The 27,822-nt window shown below is 40.9% G+C and overlaps 2 protein-coding genes and 2 long non-coding RNA genes across 13 annotated transcripts in view; 2 read left to right on the forward strand and 2 right to left on the reverse strand.

Moving 5' to 3' along the window:
* Nucleotides 1-1,466, forward strand: part of LOC126980339 (uncharacterized) — a 4,222-nt gene extending 2,756 nt beyond the window's left edge. The window contains exon 3 of the long non-coding RNA XR_007733131.1: nucleotides 1-1,466. This exon is cut by the window's left edge and continues 175 nt beyond it. This is a non-coding gene — a long non-coding RNA (uncharacterized LOC126980339).
* Nucleotides 1-22,206, reverse strand: part of LOC126980337 (high affinity copper uptake protein 1-like) — a 37,036-nt gene extending 14,830 nt beyond the window's left edge. For 2 of the 4 annotated variants that reach the window (XM_050830094.1, XM_050830092.1), the window contains exon 1: nucleotides 22,075-22,206. The gene's annotated coding sequence lies outside the window, so the exon portion shown is untranslated. Of the gene's footprint in view, nucleotides 1-12,120; nucleotides 12,250-22,074 lie in introns of those variants that run through there. The other 2 variants (XM_050830091.1, XM_050830093.1) reach the window with 2 other exon arrangements.
* LOC126980336 (6-phosphogluconolactonase-like) lies at nucleotides 19,591-27,752 on the forward strand. 6 transcript variants are annotated; one of them, XM_050830086.1, is made up of 7 exons: nucleotides 19,591-19,612; nucleotides 24,100-24,239; nucleotides 24,944-25,144; nucleotides 25,275-25,400; nucleotides 25,616-25,773; nucleotides 26,684-26,781; nucleotides 27,000-27,752. In XM_050830086.1, exons 2-7 carry the CDS (start codon nucleotides 24,101-24,103, stop codon nucleotides 27,043-27,045), a joined length of 768 nt encoding a protein of 255 aa, XP_050686043.1. In that variant the 5' UTR covers nucleotides 19,591-19,612; nucleotide 24,100; the 3' UTR covers nucleotides 27,046-27,752. The 6 variants fall into 6 exon arrangements, 5 of the variants coding, with proteins under 5 accessions (XP_050686043.1, XP_050686045.1, XP_050686042.1 ...); XM_050830088.1 differs by lacking the exon at nucleotides 19,591-19,612 and adding an exon at nucleotides 22,159-22,178; XM_050830085.1 differs by lacking the exon at nucleotides 19,591-19,612 and adding an exon at nucleotides 23,844-23,991.
* On the reverse strand, nucleotides 22,221-23,746 carry LOC126980340 (uncharacterized). Of its 2 annotated transcripts, XR_007733133.1 has the most exons (4): nucleotides 23,107-23,746; nucleotides 22,916-23,031; nucleotides 22,695-22,765; nucleotides 22,221-22,321 (listed from the first exon to the last, which is right to left on the reverse strand). It is a non-coding gene; the product is annotated as an uncharacterized LOC126980340 (long non-coding RNA). The 2 variants fall into 2 exon arrangements; XR_007733132.1 differs by having other exon boundaries at nucleotides 22,695-23,031.
* Nucleotides 27,753-27,822: the final 70 nt, after the last annotated feature.

The following is a 27,822-nucleotide window of genomic DNA, read 5'->3' on the forward strand; positions in this document are numbered from 1 at the left end:
CTGCGAAAGGCCAAGGGAATGTTTTAGTGGAATCCAATGGTAAGTTATCGATACAATGAAACTAAGGTGAGATTGTGAAGGATAAGACCTACAGATACACGAATACAAGAAGTCTGCGAAAGGCCAAGGGAATGTTTTAGTGGAATCAAATGGCAAGTTATCGATACAGTGAAACCAAGGCGAGATTGTGAAGGATAGGACCTAAAGACACACGAATACAAGAACAAAAGAAGTCTGGGAAAGGCCAAGGGAATGTTTAAGTGGATAACAATCGCCTGATCTCTGCACTTACAAAGCTCAGGATAATACAATCTTCCCATCTTCTGTGACGAGACGCAGAATCTAAAAGACAGAGTCGAAAGGTTGGCCATTATCAAAACGAGATGAAGCGCGAGGCGAACTGTCCACTGATAAAGAATGAGAGAGAGAGAGAGAGAGAGAGAGAGAGAGAGAGAGAGAGAGAAACACGTGTCGCCTTACAAAACAAACAAAAGTTAAACTAGAGCGCTTCAAGCATAACTATCCACTGATAAAGAACGAGAGAGAGAGAGAGAGAGAGAGAGAGAGAGAGAGAGAGAGAGAGAGAGAGAGAGAGAAACACGTGTCGCCTTACAAAACAAACAAAAGCTAATCTAAAGCGCTTCAAGCATTACTACAAACACACTAAACCGACTCACGAACACACTTAGGTCGGTGATAGACAGACAAAGAAAGATAGACAAGTAGATCAAGGTGATGACCCAAAATATACGAGAATCCACTGTAAATCATTAAAAAGAAAACATGTAAATATTGTAAAGATCCAACAAATTTAAACCAGAACACACACACACACACACACACACACACACACACACACACACACACATACACGTTCTCGATAACACAAGAACACTTTTTATCACACAAGTCTTGCTACAGTTGCTTCAGTCTTCTTTGCGGTTATTTTTAGCAACACTTCAGCGTCTCAAATTACTTCTAACGACTTAATCACGAGTTTTCTCTTGCATTATGCTTGATAGAGAAAAGTGAGTGTGCTTCCTTTCACTTTTCAACGGTGCTCGACAAAGGACGGCTTGATGGGTGTAGGAATAAGGAAAACAGTGAGGCTTTGTGAGAAGGTGGAAACTTCGCGGTACAGGAACACCCGGTCAGTTCGTGGAAAAAAAATTGGGAAAGTGGTAATTCTCTGGACTTCCCTCTTCTTTTTATTTTTTTCCCATTACCACTAACAACTTACTGCACCAAAATAAGTAAATAAAAGTGGTAGAGCGGACTTTTTTCTCTTTCTCTCTCTCATAAATCACGAACAATCTATTACACACACAAAAAAAAAATGTTCCGCCAGCTCTGGACTTCCCTCATCTTTTTCTTTCTTTTTTCCCATTACCACTAACAACTTACTGCATCAAAATAAGTAATAAAAGCACTATAGCGGACTCCCCCTTTCTCTCTCTCTCTCTCTCTCTCTCATAAATCACAAACTATCTATTACACACGCACACACAAAAAAAAAAAAGGTTCCGCCAGCTCTGGACTTCCCTCTTCTTATTTTTTTCTTCCATTACACACTAACTACCAACACAAAAAAATAGTAATAATAACAATACAGCTGATTTTCCTTTTCTTTTTTTCTTATAATTCACCAAGTACCTGCAAAGCCAAAACATAAAAAAATAATACATCGGAAATTCCTTCTTTCTTCACAAACCACTAACCACCTTCTACAACAAAAAATAATATATAGTAATACAAATCCTGACTTTCCGCTTTTTTTTTTCATCAACTATACCTTACCACAAAATAAAAAAGTAATACAGTGGACTTTACTTCTTTTTTCTCTTATAACCCACTAACGCAACAAGCTACTCCAACCACACCCACCGTTCTAATCGTCTTCCTCCTGAATCACTTCATCATCACACCACATCCTTCATCTCTTCCTTTACATAACCCACCGTTCTCTGTTCCCCCTACAAATCCCTCATCATTCCCCTCTCCTCCTCCTCCTCCTCTCTATAATCCTTTTCTAACCCCCTTCCTATACTGAATCACTCCATCATTACACCACATCCTTCTTCTCTTCCCTTACGTAACATTAACACCTTACACCACCCCCACCGTTCTCTGCTCCCCCTACATATCCCTCATCATTCCCCTCTCCTCCTCCTCTCTATAATCCCTTTCTAACCCCCTTACTATAGAGAAAAAGAAGAGAAGAAAAAGAAAAGAAATATGAGAAAAAGAAGAAAAAAAAGATATAGGAGAAAAAGAAGAAAAGAAAGAAGAAAAAAGAAGAAAAGAAATAGGAGAAAAAGAAGAAAAGAAATAGGAGAAAAAGAAGAAAGAATCACTCACCATCACACGACCTTCTACTATTCCTTCTTTTTCCTTACGTAACCCAACACCACCACCCCCTTCCCTTCTCCTCCCCTTACCTTGTCACCCTCTCTCCGTGACCTATTCCCTATCCCCGTTCCTACTTAATCTCTCTCCATCACTCGATCTTCTACTTCTCTTTCCTTATATAACACATTAACACCATCTACACCACCCCCTTCCCTTCCCTACTCCCCCATACATATCCCTTATCATTACCATCTTCTCCCCCTCGTCCTCTTCCTCCTCCCTTCTTCCCGTAACCCACCTGAGTCCTCATCATTCCCCTCTCCTCCTTCACATCCCCCTCCCATTACACGCTTACTAAATAACTTACCACCTTCTCCCTCCAACGCACCTCACACACCCCACACCTGTTAACCGCTTCACCTGCCTCCCTCATCATGTCACACTAGCACACCTGTATCACCTGTATAGCGCCAACACCTCACGTAATTAGTTTGGACCGAATCTCTTAGTTTGGACTGAATCTCTCTCTCTCTCTCTCTCTCTCTCAGTATCTTCCTACTTCGCTCCATCTTGCGGCTGGAACGCTAACCCAGGAAGGAGAAAAGACCAGGCAAGCAACCTTTTAGCCTTGACTGACTATTTACGATAGTTACTCATGTTTTCCCTTTTTTTACTTCGTCTTTAGAGAATGGAAACAAACGAATATTTATCTACTCTACGTGTTATGTTCATTCGCTTTAAGTGCGTTGACATTCCATAACACAGCATAAGATTCGTTTTTACAGGAAGGGAGTTCAAAGGTAAAACACAAAAGGAGACACAAAAAGGCCCGCTATAGTACGCTGCTCTGACAAAAGAAAAAAAAAAAAAAAGATGTCAGAAGAGATCAATTTCGGGTGGCCGGGAAAAGACTGAAGGACCCCGCCCCCAGCACACCTGCGGGCGGTGATAATTCCATCCAGCTGCTGCCAGTTCGGAGACTCGCTAATCCTGCCCCGAGGTCTCCGAGGTCAAGTCAAGAACCACAAGTCTCCCTACAACTTCCACACGCATCACACCACTCCCTTTCGTGCATCCACGCGCCGTCGCCGCCTCCGACCGCGTACATTAGTGTATATAAATAAACCTAAGACTGCTTGACTGTGCTTTCCATCAGTGTCCTGGCTAAGAAGAACACTACAAGGTGTCTTGATACGCTCCTCTCCATAACACAACACAATATAATAAACATGGGCTTTTTTATTACTGTTTCCTTTTTTGTGTGCCCTTGAGCTGTCTCCTTTGTTGTAAAAAAAAAAAAAAAAAATAGACAACGTAATAGTCAATAATATGAATACACAAACCCAACATAACATGAAATAAAAACACAACACAACATAATGAACACAAAATAACAGAGGCAACATAACATAACGAAGTCCAATAATATGAATACACAAACCCAACATAACCTAACAAAATAAAAACATAACACAACATAATAAACACAAAATAACAGAGGCAACATAACATAATAAAGTCCAATAATATGAATACAGAAACACAACACAACATAACAAAAACATAACACAATATAATACACAAAATAACAAAAGCAACATAACATACCAAAGTCCAGTAATGTGAATAAACTCTCTAACGCAATACCTACATGTTAAAAAAGGTTATCATGGGTGGAGTTTTAAGTAGATTGCCTGCCCCTCCTCCACCTCCTCCTCCTCCTCCCTCCATTGTGATATACGTAGTCTGTCTTCATAAGCGTCGCCTCGAGCAAGTTGGAACCCTCAAGTTATGTCTCTCACTCTTACTTTCTCCCTCACGCCGCGACGAGTATTACGTGAATGCTTGGACTTCATACGCTTATTACATTTTATTTATTTCTTATTTCATTTTTCTTATTTCATCTATTTATTTATTTTTATTTTTGTGTGTATGTTTGAGTGTGAGTTGCAATCTTTTACTATTTACTTTTTACTATTATGAACTATCTTTTACTATTATTTGCTATTAGGCTATTTCCTTCCATTTCACTTATTTTCCATTTTCGTTCTAATATTATCCCCTACCACCGCCATCACCACCACTACTACAACTACGACTACTACTACTACGACTACTACTACTACTACTACTACTACTACTTCTTCTTACACTTCATATTGCTTTTTACCTTTCTAATGTGTGTGGGAATTTCAATCTTTAACTATTTACATTATTCTATTTTTACTATTTTACTATTCTCACTACTACTACTACTTCTACTACTACCCATCAATCTGTTTGGTCAGGGATACAGAAGATAACCGAAGCACCACCTCAAAACTACTGATACAAAAACACTGAACAGATAAAACACAAACAAACGCACGAGACTTCACTTTAGGGACGAAAAAAGAGATATGGAACGATGGAGTGGGTGCTTGCTTCACTGATAAGGACGAACTATTATCATTGTTATTATTAGTAGTAGTATCATCATTATTGTTACTATCATTATTATAAAGTTAGGTCTTGCCGTATGAATGTATTTCCATGATGTGATAAAGCTGGTAAAATCATAAGCACCACAAAGTTATCTACGTACGGTATACATGGTTTTAAATTACTGGCGCATTTCTATGGTGAGTAATATAGATGATGCATTTTAAAGAACACTCAAAACACATATCAGCGTTTGCAGTACTCGATATAATAGTGTTTCTACGATAAGTGATGAAACAGATATACACTTTTGAGTACTAGCAGTTTGCAGTATTTGATATAATGTTTTCCTATACGTAAGTGATAAAACCGATACACACATTAAAGGACTCGCAAACTATCTATCTGGGGTTACAGAACACAGGGTCTAGATAGGTAATATGCGTCTACGATAACTGAAAGAACTGATTATATTCAAGTACCCGCAGAGATAAGGTTAAACTACATATGGTCTTGATATAGTGATGATCTACAATAAGTGCAATGCTAAGGTTAAAGTTCACGCCGTCTATATATTTTTGTGTACTTCCAAAATTAGTGATAAACCTGATGTAAATTCGAGTACCCACAAAGATTAGGTTAAAATACGCGTTGTTCAGATATATTGATAAGCTTCTATAATGAGTGATATAAGTGATACAAACTCAAGTCCAACATGTATATCAGAGGTTACAATACTCTTAGTCCTGATGTGCTTCGATAACTTATACAACTGATATAAATTCGAATACCCGCAAAGATAAGGTTAAAGTACATTAGGTCTCGATATATTGATGCACTTTAAACAATTAGTGACGAAACTTATGCAGACTCGAGTTCAAACTATATATATTAGAGGTTAAAATACTCTTCGTGCAATTGGGGAACGGACGAACACCTGGGGCCGCTAGCCAACTAATCTACCTCACCTAGTTCGGAGAGGTAAACAACCACCTGAGCGTAGGGCAATGTAACTACCTGTGCAACTTATAGCTAGACTTTATTTTGGCCTATTGTTAGCGTTACTATTCTTTTATTTTGTATGTAATGTTTCGCCAATAAAGATGAACTGAATTATTTTTTGGTGCATGTCTATTCTTTTACTTTTATTTCTATTATATTCTAGCTTATTAACGTCTTCCCATCATCGAGGAAAATAAAAACAGTAACATTAAGATCAAGTGTTAGAATCAAAGAAGCTCAGGGCAGCAAAATAGATACTTGACCTGCGCTACTCTACTTTCTTTTCTTCATTTTTATCTCCTTGTGACCTGACAATTTCCCCCCTCCAAAGGCTGACATATTTAAAACTAAACAATTTCCCCCCTCCAAAGGCTGACATATTTAAAACTTCACAATTTCCCCCCTCCAAAGGCTGACATATTTAAAACTTCACAATTTCCCCCCTCCAAAGGCTGACATATTTAAAACTTCACAATTCCCCCCCTCAAAAGGCTGACATATTTAAAACTTCACAATTTCCCCCCTCCAAAGGCTGACATATTTAAAACTTCACAATTCCCCCCCTCAAAAGGCTGACATATTTAAAACTTCACAATTTCCCCCCTCCAAAGGCTGACATATTTAAAACTTCACAATTTCCCCCCTCCAAAGGCTGACATATTTAAAACTTCACAATTTCCCCCCTCCAAAGGCTGACATATTTAAAACTTCACAATTTCCCCCCTCCAAAGGCTGACATATTTAAAACTTCTCAATTTCCCCCTTCCAAAGGCTGACATATTTAAAACTTCACAATTTCCCCAAAAGGCTGACATATTTAAAACTTCCCCCCTCCAAAGGCTGACATATTTAAAACTTCACAATTCCCCCCCTCAAAAGGCTGACATATTTAAAACTTCACAATTGCCCCCTCAAAGGCTGACATATTTAAAACTTCACAATTTCCCTCCAAAGGCTGACATATTTAAAACTTCACCCCCCTCAAAAGGCTGACATATTTAAAACTTCACAATTCCCCTCAAAAGGCTGACATATTTAAAACTTCACAATTCCCCTCAAAAGGCTGACATATTTAAAACTTCAATTCCCCTCAAAAGGCTGACATATTTAAAACTTCCCCCCTCAAAAGGCTGACATATTTAAACCTTAACAATTTCCCCCATCAAAAGGCTGACATATTTAAAACTTCACAATTTCCCCCCTCAAAAGGCTGACATATTTAAAACTTCACAATTTCCCCCCTCCAAAGGCTGACATATTTAAAACTTCACAATTTCCCCCCTCCAAAGGCTGACATATTTAAAACTTAACAATTTCCCCCCTCAAAAGGCTGACATATTTAAAACTTCACAATTTCCCCCCTCCAAAGGCTGACATATTTAAAACTTCACAATTTCCTCCAAAGGCTGACATATTTAAAACTTCACACCCCCTCAAAGGCTGACATATTTAAACTTCACACCTCCAAAGGCTGACATATTTAAAACTTCACAATTCCCCCCTCAAAGGCTGACATATTTAAAACTTCAATTTCCCCCTCCAAAGGCTGACATATTTAAAACTTCACAATTTCCCCCCTCCAAAGGCTGACATATTTAAAACTTCACAATTTCCCCCCTCCAAAGGCTGACATATTTAAAACTAAACAATTTCCCCCCTCCAAAGGCTGACATATTTAAAACTTCAATTTCCCCTCAAAGGCTGACATATTTAAAACTTCAATTTCCCTCAAAAGGCTGACATATTTAAAACTCAACAATTTCCCCCTCAAAAGGCTGATACATTTAAAACTTAACAATTCCCCCCCCTCAAAAGGCTGACATATTTAAAACTTAACAATTCCCCCCCTCAAAAGGCTGATATATTTAAAACTTCACAATTTCCCCCCTCAAAAGGCTGACATTTAAAACTTAACAATTTCCCCCCTCAAAAGGCTGATATATTTAAAACTTAACAATTCCCCCCCTCAAAAGGCTGACATATTTAAAACTTCACAATTTCCCCCCTCAAAAGGCTGATATATTTAAAACTTAACAATTCCCCCCCTCAAAAGGCTGACATATTTAAAACTTAACAATTCCCCCCCTCAAAAGGCTGATATATTTACAACTTAACAATTCCCCCCCTCAAAAGGCTGATATATTTAAAACTTAACAATACCCCCCTCCAAAGGCTGACATTTAAAACAATTTCCATCCTCAAAAGGCTGACATATTTAAACCTTAACAATTTCCCCGTCAAAAGGCTGACATATTTAAAACTTTACAATTTCCAAAGGCTGACATTTAAAACTTAACAATTTCCCCCCTCAAAAGGCTGACATATTTAAACCTTAACAATTTCCCCCATCAAAAGGCTGACATATTTAAAACTTTACAATTTCCCCCCTCCAAAGGCTGACATATTTAAAACTTTACAATTTCCCCCCTCCAAAGGCTGACATATTTAAAACTTTACAATTTCCCCCCTCCAAAGGCTGACATTTAAAACTTAACAATTTCCCCCCTCAAAAGGCTGACATATTTAAACCTTAACAATTTCCCCCGGCAAAACGCTGACATATTTACAACTTAGCAATTTCCTCCCTCCAAGATAAGACGAATATTTACTTCATGATCTACGGTGTTCCAGGCGGCGGCTACTCTCCATACGGTGCTGTACGCTTTACCTTCAACTCTGGGTCCTCCTTCCCGACCTCACCGAAATAGCCGCACGGTATCCAGGGGCGGTATTGATGTTGTGAACGTAAAGCCAACCAATCGCATGCTCGGTGCCGACACACACACACACACACACACACACACACACACACACACACACACGGTGCCCACCTATCATTACATATAACCAATAACAGCAAGTCTTTTGTATTATATATATTGCGCTTCAACGACGTGAGAGAGAGAGAGAGAGAGAGAGAGAGAGAGAGAGAGAGAGAGAGAGAGAGAGAGAGAGAGAGAGAGAGAGAGAGAGAGAGAGAGAGAGAGAGAGAGAGAGAGAGATCCACACACACACACACCTTTTATTCACGATGTTACGATTCCACTCCACTTGAGCAATCATAAACTTCACTCTTTGATTCAAAAACGTACACACACACGCACACGGGAATGGTAAAACGAGCACGTACACACACACACACACACACACGCGCGTACACTCACACTCAGGTAACCATTCAGAGGGACCAGAACATGAATAACAAATGAGGGAACTATTTATCTATTTCTGTGGGCTCACTTTTATGCGGTCGACACGTGAGATGGCTGGGTATGTGCAGGTGCCAAAGGGGGGGGGGGGAGGCAGAGGGGGGCAGAATACAGGTTCTCAAAAGGTGTTGGTGCAGGTGTGTGGTTCGTGCGTGCGTGACAGGTTGAAAAAAATAAAGCAAAATATAAACAGGTGTGTGAGGGGGAGGGAGGGGGGCGGGAGCGGATAGAAATAATATAGATGAAGACATGAACGAGTGTTACGCGACTAAAACAGAAATATATAAAAAATAACGTTACACAACACATCCAGGAAGTAACCATGAAAAAATACGGAAATATATATATATATATAAACATTGATGCATAAAACGAGGGTCTGACTTACAACACACACACACACACACACACACACACGCGCGTCAGGAGTGGGTGGGATGAAAATGGTGGATGATTGGTTGCCTGACTGGTGATGACGACAGATAACGAGTCCATCATCCATCACCCAAAAAGCATCCAACACGCATCATAAAATAGGGAATCGAATACGTTTTATTTTCTGGTGAGTAGCAGCAGTGACATCTCAAGTAATGGACGGCTTACTCTTTTGATTTTGCGGCGCCCTTGTCATTAAGCCGCGAATTTTGGAAAATCAAACGCTTTGGTGCGAATCGCCATAACTCCCTTATTTTTGGGGCTACGGTAAAGTTTTTGGTATCAATCGACGGCAAAATAAAATGGTTATATTTATAAATAGCGACTATATTTTGATGCGATATTCAGTTTCAGTAAGGTCTCGCCACTTGTGTAAAAAAATATAAATAAAATGAAAAGGGGTCAGTAATTATCATTATCACCTTCATTATTATCATTATTGCCCTCATTATTATAATTATTTTAACATCACCAAGTGTTGCGTACTAAGTATAGGAACACCCAACCCATTACACGGGTATAGTTTAGATTTGGGAGTGTTAGTGAACTCTGACCTAAAACTAAGGAAGCAATGTTTTAGTGTGAGGAATAGGGCTAACAGGGTATTAGGCTTTATTAACAGGACGGTAACCAACAAAAGTGCGGAGGTCATCCTCAGGCTCTATTTAGCGTTAGTTAGGCCACACTACTATTTATCCTGTCCAGTTATGGTGCCCACACTACAGAATGGACATCAACTTGCTAGATCAGTTCAGAGGAGGATGACCAAGATGATTCAGGGGCTGAGGAACCTCCCATATCAAGATAGGCTGAAACATCTCAACTTACATTCACTAGAAAGACGAAGAGTGCGGGGAGATCTGATAGAAGTATTCAAATGGGTCAAGGGTTACAACAAAGGCGATATAAGTAAAGTACTGAGAATTAGCCAGCAGGATAGAACACGCAGTAATGGATTTAAATTAGAAACGTATAGATTTAGGAGGGAAATAGGCAAGCATTGGTATAGTAATAGGGTGGTGGGGGAATGGAATAGACTCAGCAATCACATAGTGACTGCAGGGACGATAGCTTGTTTTGAGTAGACTGGATAGCTACATGGACGAGGATGACAGGTGGCAGTGGGGGGAATCTGCTGGAACTGCCTTGTGTAGGGCATTAGGCATCTTGAGGTCTCCCTATGTTCTTATGTAATTAAGCTGAAATGACCGACTGAGGGATGAAAAACGATGGTGTGTGTGTGTGTGTGTGTGTAGCAAGCAATTATGACCGGGTAACATGAATCCCCTTGAGTTAGCAGACACGTGTCCAACTAATAGTGAACGAATTTATATATTCCGACTAAATATTTCTTGTTTCACTGATCATTATTACTATTATCATATTCTTTTTTATCATCATTACTACTATTATTTACTTAACAACTATATTTATCACTCCTCCTCCTCCTCCTACTACTACACCCACTTCTGCTTTTAGTTTGGTTCTAATCGACGGGGAATTACCCAAGATGATGATGATGATGCTGTGTGTGTGTGTTTTCCTGAGGTCAGACCGGAGGAAGGAGCGGGGGGGGGGGGGGGAATTGATCAACAGACGGGGTTTCCATCATATTATATAGATACCAAGTAAGTTTGGTAGCGTTAGTATACGCATCTCTCTCTCTCTCTCTCTCTCTCTCTCTCTCTCTCTCTCTCTCTCTCTCTCTCTCTCTCTCTCTCTCTCTCTCTCAGGATTTAGAGCAGACAAGCGTTCACTCACCCACAAAAGAAGAGTCACAATGAACTTAAGAGGATTGTTAATAATAGATAATATAAAGCGAAATTTACCCGTCTAGTCTCTCTCTCTCTCTCTCTCTCTCTCTCTCTGGAGGTGTTCAGCGTCGAGCAACAAAAATGATCCCTTCCTTGAGCAACAAATCCTACGAAGAAAGGCTTGCCACCCTTAACATGTTCTCTCTTGAGAAACGTCGCCTCCGAGGAAAACTGATCGAATGTTTTAAAATACTTAATGGTTTCACGAATGTAGACAGATCAAAATTGTTTATGATCGATGACACTTTGCGAACGAGGAACAATGGCACAAAACTCAAATGTAGACAAGTAAATTCAGACTGCACCAAATTTTTCTTCACCAACGTTGTAGTGCGAGAATGGAATAAGCTCCCACCATTAGTGGTCCAGTGTAACACGATTGACTCTTTTAAAAACAAGCTCGACCGTCACTTCCTTGAACTTAATATTAACTAAAGTAGAAAAGCAACGTTTTGGAGCCATCTGATTAATGTAAAATCACTTAGGTTTAAGGACAGACCACCTAGTCTGGACCATGGGGTCTGTGTGGTCTGATTTTCTATGTAAATCTATGTAAATCTCTCAGAACCAATAGCTACATAATTGCCAGCACCATATGTCTCGCTAGCCACTATACGCCCCCGCTGACACTTCCTCGCCACCTCCCCTCGTGCGTGTCAGCTGATCGATGCTATGCTCCGGAAGTCGATACGCACCTAAATACATTCCCTTCCCTTATATTATGCACACGCCAGGTTGGGAGATAAATGGCAACCTGTGGAGTGTGAAAACGGACACACGAAATCGAGGTACGAGAAACTGTCTACCTTTTAAGTTGTCTATCTCTTTCTAGCTCTCACGCACATATGTTTATACAGGCAACAAGTGGCCATGCTGTGTACCCTACTCACCCTACACCAACACGGCCCAGCACTGCTCTGTACTACCTCCCTTGACAAGGCCCAGAGAGAGACTGCCACGGCGGACGCGCCACACTATACAAGATATTTCCCCACCGACCCGGGAAACGCCCACACAATGACGTCACGCAATCCGACCTCTGTGATTGGTCCCCGCGCCCCTCCTCCCCCCCCTCCTCTCTCTTGAAGACCCAGCGAGGCACGTCAACAATGCCTTGATGAAGTTTTCACCAACCCATCCAAAGACCTAAAAAAAGACCAGACTGGGATGGCCATTACGTCTTTATTTGATCCAATGGGCTCTACGCCTGAGACTACGGTACACGGGGCAGGAGGGAGATAGCAAAATAGGCCTCTTTTAAAGATAAGAGGAGAAAAAGGAAAGGGTAAGAAATAGTCTGGAGAAAGGGGAAGGAAGGAAGGTAAGAAAAGAGGAGAGAAGGGAAGGAAAGAGAAGGAAAAGGAGAGGGGGATAATAAATAAGTATGGAGAAAGAAAAACATGATATTCCTCCTTCATTAAAAAAAAAATAGGTCCCTCATCAAAGGAGAAAAAAAAGGTCCCCCGATAAAACATGATATTCCTCTATATATAAAAACAAGAGATCCTTCCTAAAAAAAAATGCGTAATATTCCTCCCTCATTTAAGGCATCGAGATGAAATATTAAGGGCATTCTATTCTTCCAACTCGAGTTTTAATAAAGTGCTCATCATTACGACTTTTTTTGGAGCTGCTCGGACCAACTATGATCTCACGTTCGCCTGTTCCTTCTCCTTTTTCTCCACCACCACCACCACCACCTCATCCTCGTCCTTTCCTCTCCCCTCCTTTTTTCCTCCTCCTCCTCCACTCCCGCTGCTGCCACTCCTTCTCCAGGTAGCTCAGCATCCGAGGGCGTGTCTGACTCCTGCTTGATAGGGTCAGGGTGTTATTACGCCAGCAGAGACCTCACTTTCATTGCTCTTGATCTGTTAATCTTGCTCCTGTCCCCTAGCATACCTCCCTCCCCTGCCCTGCCCTACAGTGGACAAGAGTAGAAATGGGTAAAGAAGTGTTAAACAAGACGACACAATTCCTAATCAAAAAAAAATCATGGCTCACTTGAATGGCACGGATAAAAACTCACCGCCGTAATGTCATGCAAACGAGATAAAAAAAAAAAAAAATTGCCTGATAAATACTGGTCAAACTTTGGAATACTTGTGACCTGATTTGAAACGTGCTGCGAAACATGATCCATTGTTGCATTGGCGTGTAAGTTTCTTGTACCGGTAGCCATGGAGATCATCACAAACAACAAAGGTCAAAAAATGTAGTAGCATGGATATGGGTACACGAAAATATAGATATTAACTAAGTGTTTGCAAGCGATAGCAGTGTTCACAACAATCAAGCCTGGAGTGCATCAGAGCCTTAGCCACAGATACCAATGTAAGGCTTTTCATCAAGATTACTCTTCCTCTTCACTTCTCGATAATAAATTGCTTAACTGATATGACATTCACTGTTGCGTCCAATTATTAACTATTACTGATATTCACTGTTTTAGATGCAGAATCCACGCTCGTTTGTGGACCACAACCTTGAGGCAGATAAAGCTTTGGTGTGTTACTAAACATACACCAACCCTCGAATAATACGCAACAGAAACTAAAAGTCGACCAGGTGGAGGAAGTGGAAGAAGACGAAAAAATAATGATGATGATGACGAAAAAGAAGGCTATTAGGAAAGATAGATAAAAAAATGTTCGAAGCACGGAAGGAAAGGGAATGCCCTCAGCTACACACTACTATTAAATAGCAAATATATGCATTGACAAGTGGCGGCTTGAGATATCAGTGAACAGAATCCATCCACTTAGTGGCTACTTTGTTGATCGATCAACAGTTAAACTTGTAAAGGAGAGTGAAGTATAGAAATTCATGGCGGGCAGCGATTAATGAATACTCTTAAGAATATTGTTGACCCGCCACTCCAGTAACGACTCACATTAATCTTGTCTTTGGAAAGGAAGAATAACAATAGTGGCAATTTGTATTTTGAAAACCAAGTGCATGCTACTGACGACCGTATTACCTCCTTTCTAAGACCTGAACGCGTCGTGGGAGTACCCAGACACATCGACCTAAATTGACAATCTATTATAATTATCAGAACACCCGTCACCCTTCCGTGGGGACAGGGCATTGTGGGTCTGTTTCTGTTTTGTTGAGTCAATGAACTGCATACTTTGGTTAAAAAATATATATAGGGCGAAGGAAGCCCCCAGATCAAAGGAATCGCAGGTCACTACTCCCAACCCCAACCTCGCCCTGACTCGCCTCTTTTTACCTCACCTTGCTCTGCCTTAACTTTCTTCGCCTCATTTCGTTTGCCTGCCCCCCCTTCTCCCCCATGCCCCACTGTGTTCCGTCCGACTCCTTGCATCCCCTGACCAAGCCACCCCGCCCTGGTCTGTCCCACCGTGTTCCTCCCTGCTCTACCCAATCACCCTTTGCGCTGCTCCGTCTCACTTCTAACTTCATCCAAAACTCCCGAATGATTCTCAGTTCATTCATTATCTTCGGGGAATCTAACCAGAGCATCACGTGTAATCTCTTTGTAACAACGTCTGCTACTATATGTCAAGGTTAATCGGTCTGCCGGAGATCAGTATCACCCTCTTATCAGCCGTCTCCTAAAAATGGTTAAATGTACCAGCCTCCAGTATTCAAGGTCATTCTTTTTATAACCATACTCGTCAGTGGCTGCAAAAAGGGGGAAGAGCTGGGGGGGAGAGGAGATGAAAGAGGAGGATCGAAAGAAGAAATGAACAATGAAAAAATGGGATGATGACGGAAATAGAAAAAAAATGGGGAGAGACTGATGCCAACAATAAAACAGACATGCATTCACGTCCTTCAGCTAACTCGAACATAACGAACATAATGGATTTTTTTTAGATGCAAATCCTATATAGTAACTAGAGCAATAATCATCTTTTGGACTGATTTTCTACCTCCGTAAGTATTTATAATGACTTAATAGGCATGCGTATAATTCCTTCACCCAAAACACAGTTACGCAAACCACAACACATCCCAGCCTAGTCATCCAGCCCAATGAACCACGTAACATAATCTTAAAGCAGTTCTCAGCCACACCTTTGTTACTCTGCGGACAGTATTACCAACACCCTTCCCTGGAAACACCCTCCTATCTCTCAGCATCCCTTTCATTCCTACTTAATCTGCTTATTTGATGTATCATGTGCTATAAGGAACTGGAGAACGCTTTGGTTTAGTATTTCTTTCACTCCAAGGTACATACAAGCTAAACAAATATCCGACACCCTAACAGAACGATACACTATGCCACACCAGCCGAAGAAACAGCTTTTTTTTTTTTTTTTTTTTTTTTACAACAGAGACGACTCATGGGCAACAAAAAGAGTGTAGAAAAAAGCCCGCTACTCACCGCTCCCACAACAGACAAAGGTAAAGAGTGGCCAAAAGAGAGGTCAGTTTCGGGTGGAGAGGTGTCTTAATACACTCTCCATCAAGAATGTGAGAAAAAGTCATGAGAACTCGACTAATCTCCTTTGTAGTCTTTGGAAATGTTTGTTGTGAGCGCCGAAAGTCTGAAAATAGGGGTCCTGGGTTACGGTGCGTGGCTGTATAACTCCCCCTGTGTTGCTGTCCTGCGGGAATTCGTTTAATTATGAAATACAGCGGTTATATAGATATGTAAAAAATATATATCACCATGCCAAGTACTTACTGATGGCGTCCGTAAAATTGACCTTTGAGAAGGGTATCAGAGCAACGAGATGATTTTTCCCTCATCTGATAATTTGGTGATAGTTAAAAATAGCTAACGTTAACATACATAGAGACGCACCGGCCGCTTGAAGAATGCAAACATCACATTACAGTCGATAAATGAATTGATTACAGTAACTCATCCAAAACACATTCCCTTCCGGTTCTAAACATGATCCTCTATTCGTTTATCTATCGAGCTATTTTTGTAGGAGGCGGGGACGTGGTTAGTCATCCCTTAAGTAACATGGCAACTTTGAGTGAAGCTCCTGAAACTAAAGGAAAAAAGTCAGACATCGATAACGAATCAGTGTGGGAGTGCAACGAATATGAGTGGCTGAAAATTGTCGTCAGGTGCAGGTAAGATGATGGCTACCTGGTGATAATGTGGAGCCCGTGTGAGTGACGATAGGTGGTGGGAAGAAAGGAAAGTGATAAAGAATGACAGAAGAAGAGAGGGGGGAAGTACAGACAAAAGGATGGATTGAAAGAGAGAGGGGAGGGAGGATGGTAAGTGGGAAAGGGGGGGAAAGAGGGGATGACAATGAGGAATAGGTAACGGTATATAGGATAGATAGATAAAGGAAGAGAAGGTGAAAAGGAGATAGGGAGAAAAAAAAGTGCAAGTGGTAAAAAGAAATGTCGAGGAGGGAGGGAGGGGGGGGGGGGGGGGGGAAGGAAGATATTAGAAAGGAACATGAGAAGAAGGGATGCGAGGAAGATGATATGACATACTACGGAGGAATAATGGGAAGGAGAAATAATGGAAGAGAGGGCATATTGGAAGAAGGAACAGAGGGGAGAGGGAAGAGGAAAGTAGGGCGGGGAGTGGAGGTTAGGCAGCATGAATTATCACACACACGGGCCTCGGCGGTAGAGTGCTTGGGGTGGGCGAAGGGCGGCGCCGACACCTTCGTTACGTGACATACAGTAGACTCTTGAGGGCACAGGTGACGTTCGTGCGTGCGGGTCGGCGCGTTGCCCTTGCCCGACTTGAACCTCTCACCGCTGTGGTCGAGCTACAATCTGCTCCTGATAACGTGCCTGCCGCTGTTATGTTGATCCGATAAGGCACTGCACACGACACTACACCCGACACGCTAGACACTAAAACAATATAAAACAACACTGAGGCGGTTGTTTTCGTTATCCATATCCACGTTGTTCTTGTGGCGACGATATGATTCATTTGTTTGATACTGAAGGACATATTCTTAAACATTTCGGGCGCCAAAGCACACATAGTTGAGTTTTGGGCATTTCCAGGGGTAGTTTCATGACCTGGTGCTAGTGTGATCCTTCTTCTGCACCAAGAACCTAGAAATCACTCATGAAAACCCGATTGAACTCCTGAGAACACCGACTTAAGATTTTGAAGAGAAACATGAGAAATCGAGTTGAATCGTGGCCCTCAGCGCTGCACACGGCCCTACAGTGAAGCGTTGGGTGATATCGAGGTGGTGGAGGTGTTCAGTATCGTGCGGCGGCGGTGATGGCGAAGGCCGCGGCTATCTCACCTGACAACAGAGGCGCCTTGACACGCGGGCACGTAGCCTGAAGGGCGGGCCACCTTGAGTCTCGCGCCCCGACCCAGTGTCCTTCACCTTCACCTCCGCCACCCGCATGCTGCATGATAAGCTTTTCCGTGTTTGTGAAAATTTTGTTGTGCTTCTGTAGCTGTCAGTTTTATGGAATGCGCCGTGTCAATTAAAACTACCAAATATCGTTTTATTTCGATTTTGTAGATATCAATTCTGCGCAAGGCACCAAATGTGTCTATTGCAACTATCAAATTTGCATATCGAGATTATACTATCGCGGGGATATTCCAGGTCAGTTATCATTCGCATGGGAACAAACTAATCACCAAACAGGACATTTTTTTTCCGGCTTGGTGATGCTTGAGAAAGCACACATCAAGTAAACAATCTCCATATCAGACACTCAACATCTACTAATGGTCGACCTAGTGCAAAAAACAGTTTGTGACGCAATGTGCCGCTATCACTACATCGGTCATATATAGTGCCAATGTTGGGCAGACCCGATTAATTCTCATTCATTAACTTCAAACTTCTCAAGTCAGCAATCCAGGTATCTGTTACCCCCCCCCCTCCCCCTGCCGCCTGCCAATGTTGGGCAGACCCGATTAATTCTCATTCATTAACTTCAAACTTCTCAAGTCAGCAATCCAGGTATCTGTTACCCCCCCCCCCCCCTCCCCCTGCCGCCGCCAAGTGTTCAGGTCTGCATTTGTACCGATGACCAAAAACAAATGTTTCATCACCTTACTGAACTGCACCCACAAAAAATGACTCATGTAATATCTCGAGTGTGTGATAAACATCTCATAACGAAAGTATTTCTGTACACGTGGGTTTAGCGTGTTGGCTGAGTGCAGTTTACATCTTTATGAGTAGCAGCCAAATACAGTACAATGGAGCAGTACTGTTCAGAGGTAGCAGTTCAGTTAGTTGTCTTGTGGTGATCTAATTGCATCTATGGATGTTTACAGTTGATCATTTATGACCCACTGCATAACCCAGGGAATACACTGACAATATCAACATCTCTGCACAAGAGGATTGCATTAGTGAGAACACAATAGGGAGTGCCAGAACAGGGAGAGATGGATACACTTCTGCAGTGGCCACCCCTGGAGGGAAGTTCCTGTGAGGGAGCAGGGCATCGGAGATATAGATAGATATACGAGTAGACAATTCCATATCATGGTTCTGATATCACTCACAAACTGGACTATAACTGCCCCAAAGGGTTTTTATCTGTGATTGATAACTGCAATCTGCTGTCCTTGTTTGGAGTCAAGATCTTTTTTCTTTTCTTTTTTACATTTTTCACAGCAGCATGTTGAAATCTGCTCTGGGCATTTCTCAATAATGACTATCAGTTCATATTTATTTAGTACTTGATGCTACAGGCAAATTGGGGACAACTAGTTACATCACATCTGTTTTCCTACATCTTCCCAACGTTATTAAGTAAAACTGTGTTAAGACAAGTAAATCAATCTACTCAATCTCCTATCCAGTGCAGCTTCAGCTTGATGAATTTTCATTGTCAAACATAATTCAATAAACTAATTATAAGTAATCTACTGTAGGGTATTGTTAAACCTTTGTTGTCACCTCTCCCTTCTTAACCAAGAGAATAATAGATTTTCCCCAAACTTAATTATAAATATTTACAATTTGCAAGTTTAACTGCTAAATGGGTGCATCGCCTTGACTAGTCTTTTTGAGTTAAAGGTCTCTACTTTTATCATCTGCTTAAAAAATACATCAATGCAGTTTTTTTACAATCCTACAATCAAATATGATAGAATATGTACGCCTGAGCTATAGTGCACAATTTTTTTTAGCTTTTCAGATTTCTTTCACACAAACACTGGTAAACATTAGGAGAGAAGGTGGCCAAGTGGTCAGCGTGTCAACGTGGTAATCCCAAGGACACAGGTTAAAGTCCTGCCACAAGACGCAGGCAATTTTTCAACCATCGATGAGTGGAGGAAGATTACCTACACTCTTCAGATCTTCTATCAACCCTAACTTCAGTGACTTAAGTCAAGAGGAGCACTGCAGTGGCAACATAAACCAAGGACGTCATATATCACAGCAGCCACTCAACATAAATTTCATCTGCACCACTAACAGGCTGATAAAGGTAAAGTTGGGGACTTATGCTGTAGCTGCACATGACCTAGGTGCTCTTCTCCTTCCCCTTGGCCAAGAACCCATTAACAAGGGTAATTACAGTTTACCTTCTCCAGGTATCCACATAACTGGATGGCTGTGCGTTAACTGCCCAGACTGGGATTTAAACTCAGGCCTGCAGATACGTGCTAACCACTATACCATGGAGGTGCTAGTAAATATATATTCACCTGTTTTGGGTGATTTTTACATTAGAGAAACTGTAATTAGAGATAAAGGGATAGAGAAGGGGAATGCTAGAGGACGACCTCCAGTGAAATGGAGGGATAGGGTGCAAGAGTACATTGGGGAGAGGGGGGAAAGATCTTTGAGAAGCTTTGAGAAGGCAAGGAGGGAGTGTCTGGATAGAAAAAGTTGGAAGCTCTTCTGCCGTGGTCATCCCCTGGAGGGAGCTCCTAGGAGCAGGCGTCGATGAAATGATGATGATGATGATGAGAAACTGTAATAACACTGAAAAAATCCCATAATGAACACCATTAAGTGTCAGAGATCAAGCGCAGGCCTTCTGAGTAGAAGTCAGGGCAGCATGTCATATATCAATGGTATACTGCCCTAACTTCTACTCAGAAGGCCCGGGTTCAATCCCTGGCACTTTTGTGGTGTCATTACGAGATTTTGGTGGTCCTAAAGTGTGATCTTTCCTGATAACACTTAGGGTCTCTAAAACACAGGTGATACATATTTATAACTTCCTTACAGAGGGCTTCAATTCCCATTGACCCCAAGGCCCAAGTACTTTTTGTTGTTTTTAATGTTCTAATGTCTATTACTAGTGCTTAAGTGAAAGAATTTTTGAAAAATATTGAAAATTAGAAGCTTGTCCTTGTTCTTAATAAGTACCACAAATTATGAGCAAATGAATATTCCATCAGAAAAACACTTGAAATATCAGTCATGGGGGATTTTCTACTTCTTGAGGCATATGAGAAATTGATCTATTCAGGAAAACACATCTTTTTCATCAACATTTTGCCCAGAATTCAAGACCAGACCCTCACAGGGAGAGGTGGAGATTCTAGCACCAAGCTAATGTTATTGAAAAAGAAATTAAATAATCGCTGGAGCTGGGTACCTAGGACCATACAACTTTGTTAGGGTTACTAGAAAGTGTTACCCCTCTCACCAAGAAGTCTTTGTGAGCTGGAAAAAAACTCACAACCTTTCAGTTGGGAGGCAACCACCAAACCCCCTAAGCCATCCAGACCCCAAGTCAAAGGGAACCCTTTGGCTTAAAGCTTTTTTGAGTCTTTACCTGCATCTCAGGTCATTAAATCTACAACAACAATACACATTAATATTATTAAAATGGCTATTTACCAAGCATTGTCCAGTCTTGCTATTGCCATCACTTTTATGGTAATAGTTTATGACCCGCTGAGTTAAGATGGGGTTCTGTTAGTTTATAAAAATTTCTTAACTGATTAAATGACCATAGATTACTAATTATAGACTGCTAAGCTACTCAGTAACTACATATCAGCTTAATTTGCCATGTTGTTTGGTAACCAACTACATAACTGACCATAGATACTGGGAGCTGCTCAGTGAAATAGCCGCACCGTTACACTATGACCGCCAAGAGAAATCAGACTACTGTGTCTCCTTCGGGTTTTGCCGATCATTAAACCCACAATACATTTGTATGACACCACTGTCCTATTGATTACAAATACCATACAAATCTATAATACATCAGCACACCCTCCAGCAAAACCTGTGCTTTACTGATGTATTGTCAGATTGTAAAATGATTAAATATATAAGGGGTTCAAAAGATTCAGAATGACAAAGCTACACCATGACCCAGGTAAGAATTTAGTTTGAAGATAATGTTTACAGAAATACCAAGACATGTTAATGGGGAGTGTTGGCGTCTGCTATCCTGGCCTTACTACTCTGTCTTCGCCTTTACCCTGTGATAACCTGCCGAGGGAAGACAACCAGGTAAGAATATCAGCTGGTGTCTGTGCCCCCCTTCCTCTCCCCCGGGGCACAAGGTCGAGGGAATGGTGGAGGTAATGATTTAAAGCTTATGACGAAGAAAACAAAACTAATTAAAGACTACAAGGGAAGGAAGATAAGGGTGTATAGACCTAAGAAGCGATACAAGAGGTCAAAGATCAACAAAAGATGATTAAGAAGAAGGTAGTCGAGGAAAAGAATGAGGTAGTAATAGAAGAAAATGACGGTGGTAGGAGAAATTAAGAGAAAGACAGGAAAAGAAAAGAAGAAATAGAAGGTAATGGAGGAAAAGAAGATAAATGAGGTAAAAGAAGAAGAGGAGGAGGAAGGTACTGGGTCACTGCCGTCCAAGGGGATTGACCGGCGGTAGAAAAATCACTAAACACGCTAATACACTCCCGTAACTTAACTAAAAAAAAGGTCACAGGGAATGCACAAAGCTTTACTCACGCGGTAGATGAGATAAAGGTGTTCAGTAGACGTTATAAGCCCAGGGAGAGGTCAAAATAAGAGACAGTCCCGCGCCCCTGCCTCGACCCTACACGCCTGGCCAAGTAAACATTACATCATTGGGAACGTCCTCGGCAGGGTTTTTCTTCTTTATACCCTTTAAATAACCTGTGATACGTGGATATACAGTGGAATTAAATAGAGAACATCATTAGGAAGGGAACTTTACATTTTGCCCTTTAATAACCTATAATACGTGAATATACAGTGGAATCAAATAGAGAACATCATTAGGAAGGGATTTTGTGTATCTCCTCGGCAGGGTTTTTCTTCTTTATACCCTTTAAATAACCTGTGATACGTGGATATACAGTGGAATTAAATAGAGAACATCTTTAGAAAGGAAACTTTACATTTTGCCCTTTAATAACCTGTGATGTATACGTGATCATACAGTGGAAATTAAACAGAAAACATCATTGGGAAGGGAACTTGTGTACCTCCTCGGCAGGGTTTTTCTCCTTTATATCCTTTAAATAACCTGTAATACGTGGATATACAGTGCAATTAAATAGAGAACATCATTAGGAAGGGAACTATACATTTTGCCCTTTAATAACCTGTAATACGTGAATATACAGTGGAATTAAATAGAGAACATCATCGTCCTGGGAAGTGGTGTATAGCCTACCTCCTTGGCAGGGTTCTTCTTCTTTATGCCTTTTAAACAACCTGTGATACGTGGTTACAGTGGAATTAAATATACCTCCTCGGCAGGGTTTTTCTCCTTTATGCCCTTTAAATAACCTGTGATACGTGGTTACAGTGGAATTAAATATACCTCCTTGGCAGGGTTTTTCTTCTTTATACCCTTTAAATAACCTGTGATACGTGGTTACAGTGGAATGAAATATACCTCCTCGGCAGGGTTTTTCTCCTTTATGCCCTTTAAATAACCTGTGATACGTGGTTACAGTGGAATTAAATATACCTCCTTGGCAGGGTTTTTCTTCTTTATGCCCTTTAAATAACCTGTGATACGTGGTTATACAGTGGAACTAAATAGAGAACATCATTAGGAAGGGATTTTGTGTATCTCCTTGGCAGGGTTTTTCTTCTTTATACCCTTTAAAAATAGAGAACATCATTGGGAAGGGAATTTGTGAGCCTCCTCGGCAGTTTTTTTTTCTTCTTCATTTTGTCCTTTAAATAACCTGTGATACGTGGATATACAGTGGAATTAAACAGAAAACATCATTGGGGAGGGAACTTAATTATTGTGGACCTCCTCGGCAGGGTTTCTCTTCATATTGCCCTTTAATAACCTGTAATACGTGGTTGCAGTGGAATTAAAGAGAACAGAATTTGTGCTGGGAAGTGCCTAATATCCTCGGCAGGGTTATTCTACATTTTGCCCTTTAAATAACCTGTGATACGTGCTTACAGATAGATTAATGATGACATTCTCGTTTTTCAAAGGTTCCCATGTACACATATATGACCTCTGTACTAAGTCATTGTAGGGAATGGAAAACAGTTACATGATATACAATAATGGTTACAGGAAAGTTATATGATGAACCTTAATTGCTGGTTTTTCATCCCTTTGGCAAATAAATTGTATACGCTTTTGAAAGATTTCCATGTAATTTGACCTCTGTATTGCTATTATAGGTGTACTTTGAGGGTAAGAAAGCCACATATACAAAAAGACAATTACCTAAGAAAATTATACAGAAATAACAGTCCATGATGCTATTATAGGTGTACTTTGAGGGTAAGAGAGCCACATGCTATACAAAAAGACAATTACCGCAGAAAATGATACAGAAATAACACTCCATGATAGAAAGTAGGAGGAATATATTGAAGCCGAAGTCGTGGCCAGAGCCGCCGCCCGAACCTTGTAAACAACAGGTAAGTGTCACGGTAGTTACCACACCGGCCCTAGTTACACCTGAGGGAGAAAGTGAAGCGCTCCTCTGACAGCAGGAAGAAGACATTTTTATCCATCTCTTGCTTCAGGATGAGCCGCGCCGTGAGCAAGGCCGTGAGGAAGGTGGTGGGCAGCGAGCAGGAGGTGGCCAAGCAGCTGTGCACCCTGGTCGAGCACCTGTCCAACGAGGCCATCGAGGCGCGGGGCAGGTTCACCCTCGGCCTGTCCGGTGGGTGTGGCGCAGAGTATTTTCTGTGATTTGGTCAGCTCATGATATGTTTTTTTTCTTCTTGATATTATGTTTATGTACTAATGTGATTCTGTTGATTCCTTGACCTCATTTTAAATGCATATTACTCGATTTCATGCACCCCCACCCAAAAACCCCGTGTTCCCACAGGTCCCCCAAGATTGTTGAGGGCAGAGGATAGGCATAATTTGAAAAGAGGCATAACTCGAAAAGTAGACATTTGCGACGGAAATGAGGTACAAAGTCAATTATCACCAGAAAGACATGAACCACGTAAGAAAATTGTTGGTTGGGTGAAACTGTAAATTGTCTGTTTTTTTCAACTGCTCTGACATTTTCGTTAAGGTTATTGGGTTAAGTTATGGACAATATTCAAACTAACCAGACCTCCCTATCATAATCAACCTAGAAATAGAACATTTGGTACTAAATTGGAAACCTATCAGTTAGAAATACTTTGCCCTACGGGTTGTGGTATTTGGCACACACAAAAGCACAGTGGCATATGAGAAAAATTACATTTCTTAAAAACCTGTGAAAGTCCAAGAGGGTTGAAGGTTAGTGCAGGCACTGCACTAGAAAACAAGATATGGGCACATCAGAGGACCAAATGTTACACTGCTAGTTTGTATTTACTGGTGTATATGAATTTAGACAGGCCTCAGTTTTACTATTATTTTTAGGTGGATCTATGACCAAGTTCCTGTGTGGTGGTCTGCCCTCCATCGAGACAGAGTGGGATAAGTGGTTGCTCTTCTTCTGTGATGAGCGCCTTGTGGGGTTCAACGATGACGACTCAACATACAAATCTTATGCCGCTGGACTGATTGGCAAGACTCCCTTAAAAGAGGAACAGTTTGTGAAAATCAACCCAGATTTGGAAGGTATGAAGCAAGGCATGTTACATATGCATCTGAAAACTCAAGCATTTTAAATTTAATTTGTTTCTTTGCTTAAATCATGCCACAAGAATTCTCAGAAAATCAAAGTTGCACTTTTCAAACTTATTTTCAGTGGAGGCTGCTGCCCAAGACTATGAGGCAAAGGTTCGAGCCAAGTTCCCTGACAGTGAGTGGCCATGCTTTGACCTGCTTCTGTTGGGGATGGGACCCGATGGACACACAGCCTCGCTCTTCCCTGGTGAGACATGTTGAAAAAACAATGTTATATATATATTGCATACAATTTTTTTTTTTTTTTTTTTTTTTTTTTTTTTTTTTTTTTACAAATTATCATTAAAATAACTTGGAAAGGTACTCCAAAGAATGTAATTATCAATATGCTTTAGATTCATTTCAAATACTTTTCTTCATTACTTTAGTCACCCATTATGTATGTTGGCTCCCATGTTGCAGGCCACCCCCTCCTGGATGAAAAGAAAGTTTGGATTGCTCCCATCAGCGACTCCCCAAAGCCTCCGCCTTGCAGGGTTACCATGACCTTTCCTGTCATCAACAATGCCCACTGCTGTGCCTTTGCTATGGCAGGACAGGGGAAAGCTGACATGGTGAAGGTAACTATTAATATTACAGGTAACTCTTGATTTACGTGTTTAGTTTACGCGTTTTTTAAATAACGCAGGATCCAAAATCCAAATAAATGTTTAATTTACACGTTTTTCCCCTTATACGCGATATTTTATGGAGTGGCCACCAGATGTCTCATGCAACTGGACTCACACGGCGCCGCAGCCACACAGCTGAGCTCAGTTCTTCCCACACGCCACTTGAACAACGATACAGTACCCACGCTGCCATGCTACTCAACAATAGGGATGGGCAGGGACCGGTACTAACGGTACCAGTACCAGTACTAACGGTACCAGCTATATGGTACGGTACCGGTACCAGACTGCTCGGTACCGATACCAATACTAGCCAGTCGCTCATGGTGTCCCTCATTTCTTCCTCACACGAGTGAGGCTGAGACTGAGTGCCTGAGTGGATATCTCGGTGATATGGATATTCTCTCTCTCTCTCTCTCTCTCCACTGAATGAAGTGAATATTTATTTTTCGATAGAAACTTACCTCTTGTTTGATTTACATTGTTTTTGATTTACGCGACCTCTTCAAGGACACAATACTCGCGTAAATCGAGTGTTACCTGTACCCACAGATTATAATTTGACTTATAGCTCTTTATTTACCAGATATTCAACATGCCTCCTCCAACTCTTGAATCATTACTATGTAATTCTTTAGAGTTGGAGAGCATTTCATCACCAAGATCACTTGATTAAGACTCCTTGTGATCCACACAGTTTTCTTTTGAAATTATCCCTTTCTTTCACAGGCATAGATTCAAAGCTTTGTACAAAACAGAAAAAATCTATCTTCTCTGTCTCTGGCTGGATAGTATATTAATATGTTCATATATCTAATGTTATAACACTATATTGAAAGAGTATTTTCTTATTCTTCAGCGCATTCTTGCTGATGGCGAGGCGCTGCCTTCTGGCCTGGTACAGCCAACCAAGGGGGAGCTGATGTGGATACTGGACGAGGCAGCAGCATCCAAGTTGTAATGCAAAGATTTGTACTTTTGTGTTGTAAGGTTTGGGAGTCAACATTGACTGAGCAAGACAAGTACATCACAACCACAATTATTGTCAGAAACACCTGTATGGGTTAACATGTTTTTGTTTTCTTTTGTATATCAAACATACATAGCCATTGAGTTTGTTTTAAATCCTCTATTTGACACAAAAATAACCAAACTGTACAATCTCCCTGTTCTAGGCCAGTGTCCCCAAGAAGAAATCATATGACCTGCTGCCATCAGTGACCCCCAGTGCCTACCCCTGCAGTCCCCATGACCTTCCTTCCCAGTAATCACTAACAGTAGCCCAATTGAGCACCACCACCAAAATCCCTTAGCCCCTAACAACCCAGTACTAACAGTCATAATGCCTTATCCACATCCATCTTTTCCTTTTACTGCTTTAGATTTTCATGTGTGGATAATTTCACTATGCAAAAAAGAAAATGTCTAGTTATTCAGCTCATCATTGTTGGTGCTATGACTTTGCTGTCTGAAATACTGGTGTCATTTTCAGAGGAACCAACTTTATAGACTGAAGCATTTGAAATTGAATAATGAAGGATTGAAGGACCATGTACACGTACTGTCAAATGCCATCAATAGAAAGGATGCTAAGAGGAGAGGGTAGTTATACAAGGGGGAAGGTTTGGTCAGAATTTTTCCATGACAGAAGGCATTCCCCCTCAACCTGAGCCTGATTGTAGCCAAAGATATGCTGCTGACATTCCTCAGTATTCACATGTTTTTATATTTGTTCAATTTTATGATGTTCATACATATATTTAGTGTCTAGTGGGCTAGTGGTAAACTGTATGAGTTATTATCTTTTTAAAATGGCTGTGTATCTATAGTGTAGGCATATATGCTAGTATATAAAAAAATATATATAGCCAGTTGAATTGTCAGTGTCCCAAATTTTATATTTTTGTTAAAGTAAAAAGCATATATTATCTTTGTTTCAATGTACCTTCCTCTCTTAATTCACAAGTAGTTCATCAGAAGAAAGACAAAGTACAAACA

This window comes from Eriocheir sinensis, chromosome 44, assembly GCF_024679095.1.
Source record: "Eriocheir sinensis breed Jianghai 21 chromosome 44, ASM2467909v1, whole genome shotgun sequence".
Classification (NCBI taxonomy): Eukaryota; Metazoa; Arthropoda; class Malacostraca; order Decapoda; family Varunidae; genus Eriocheir; species Eriocheir sinensis.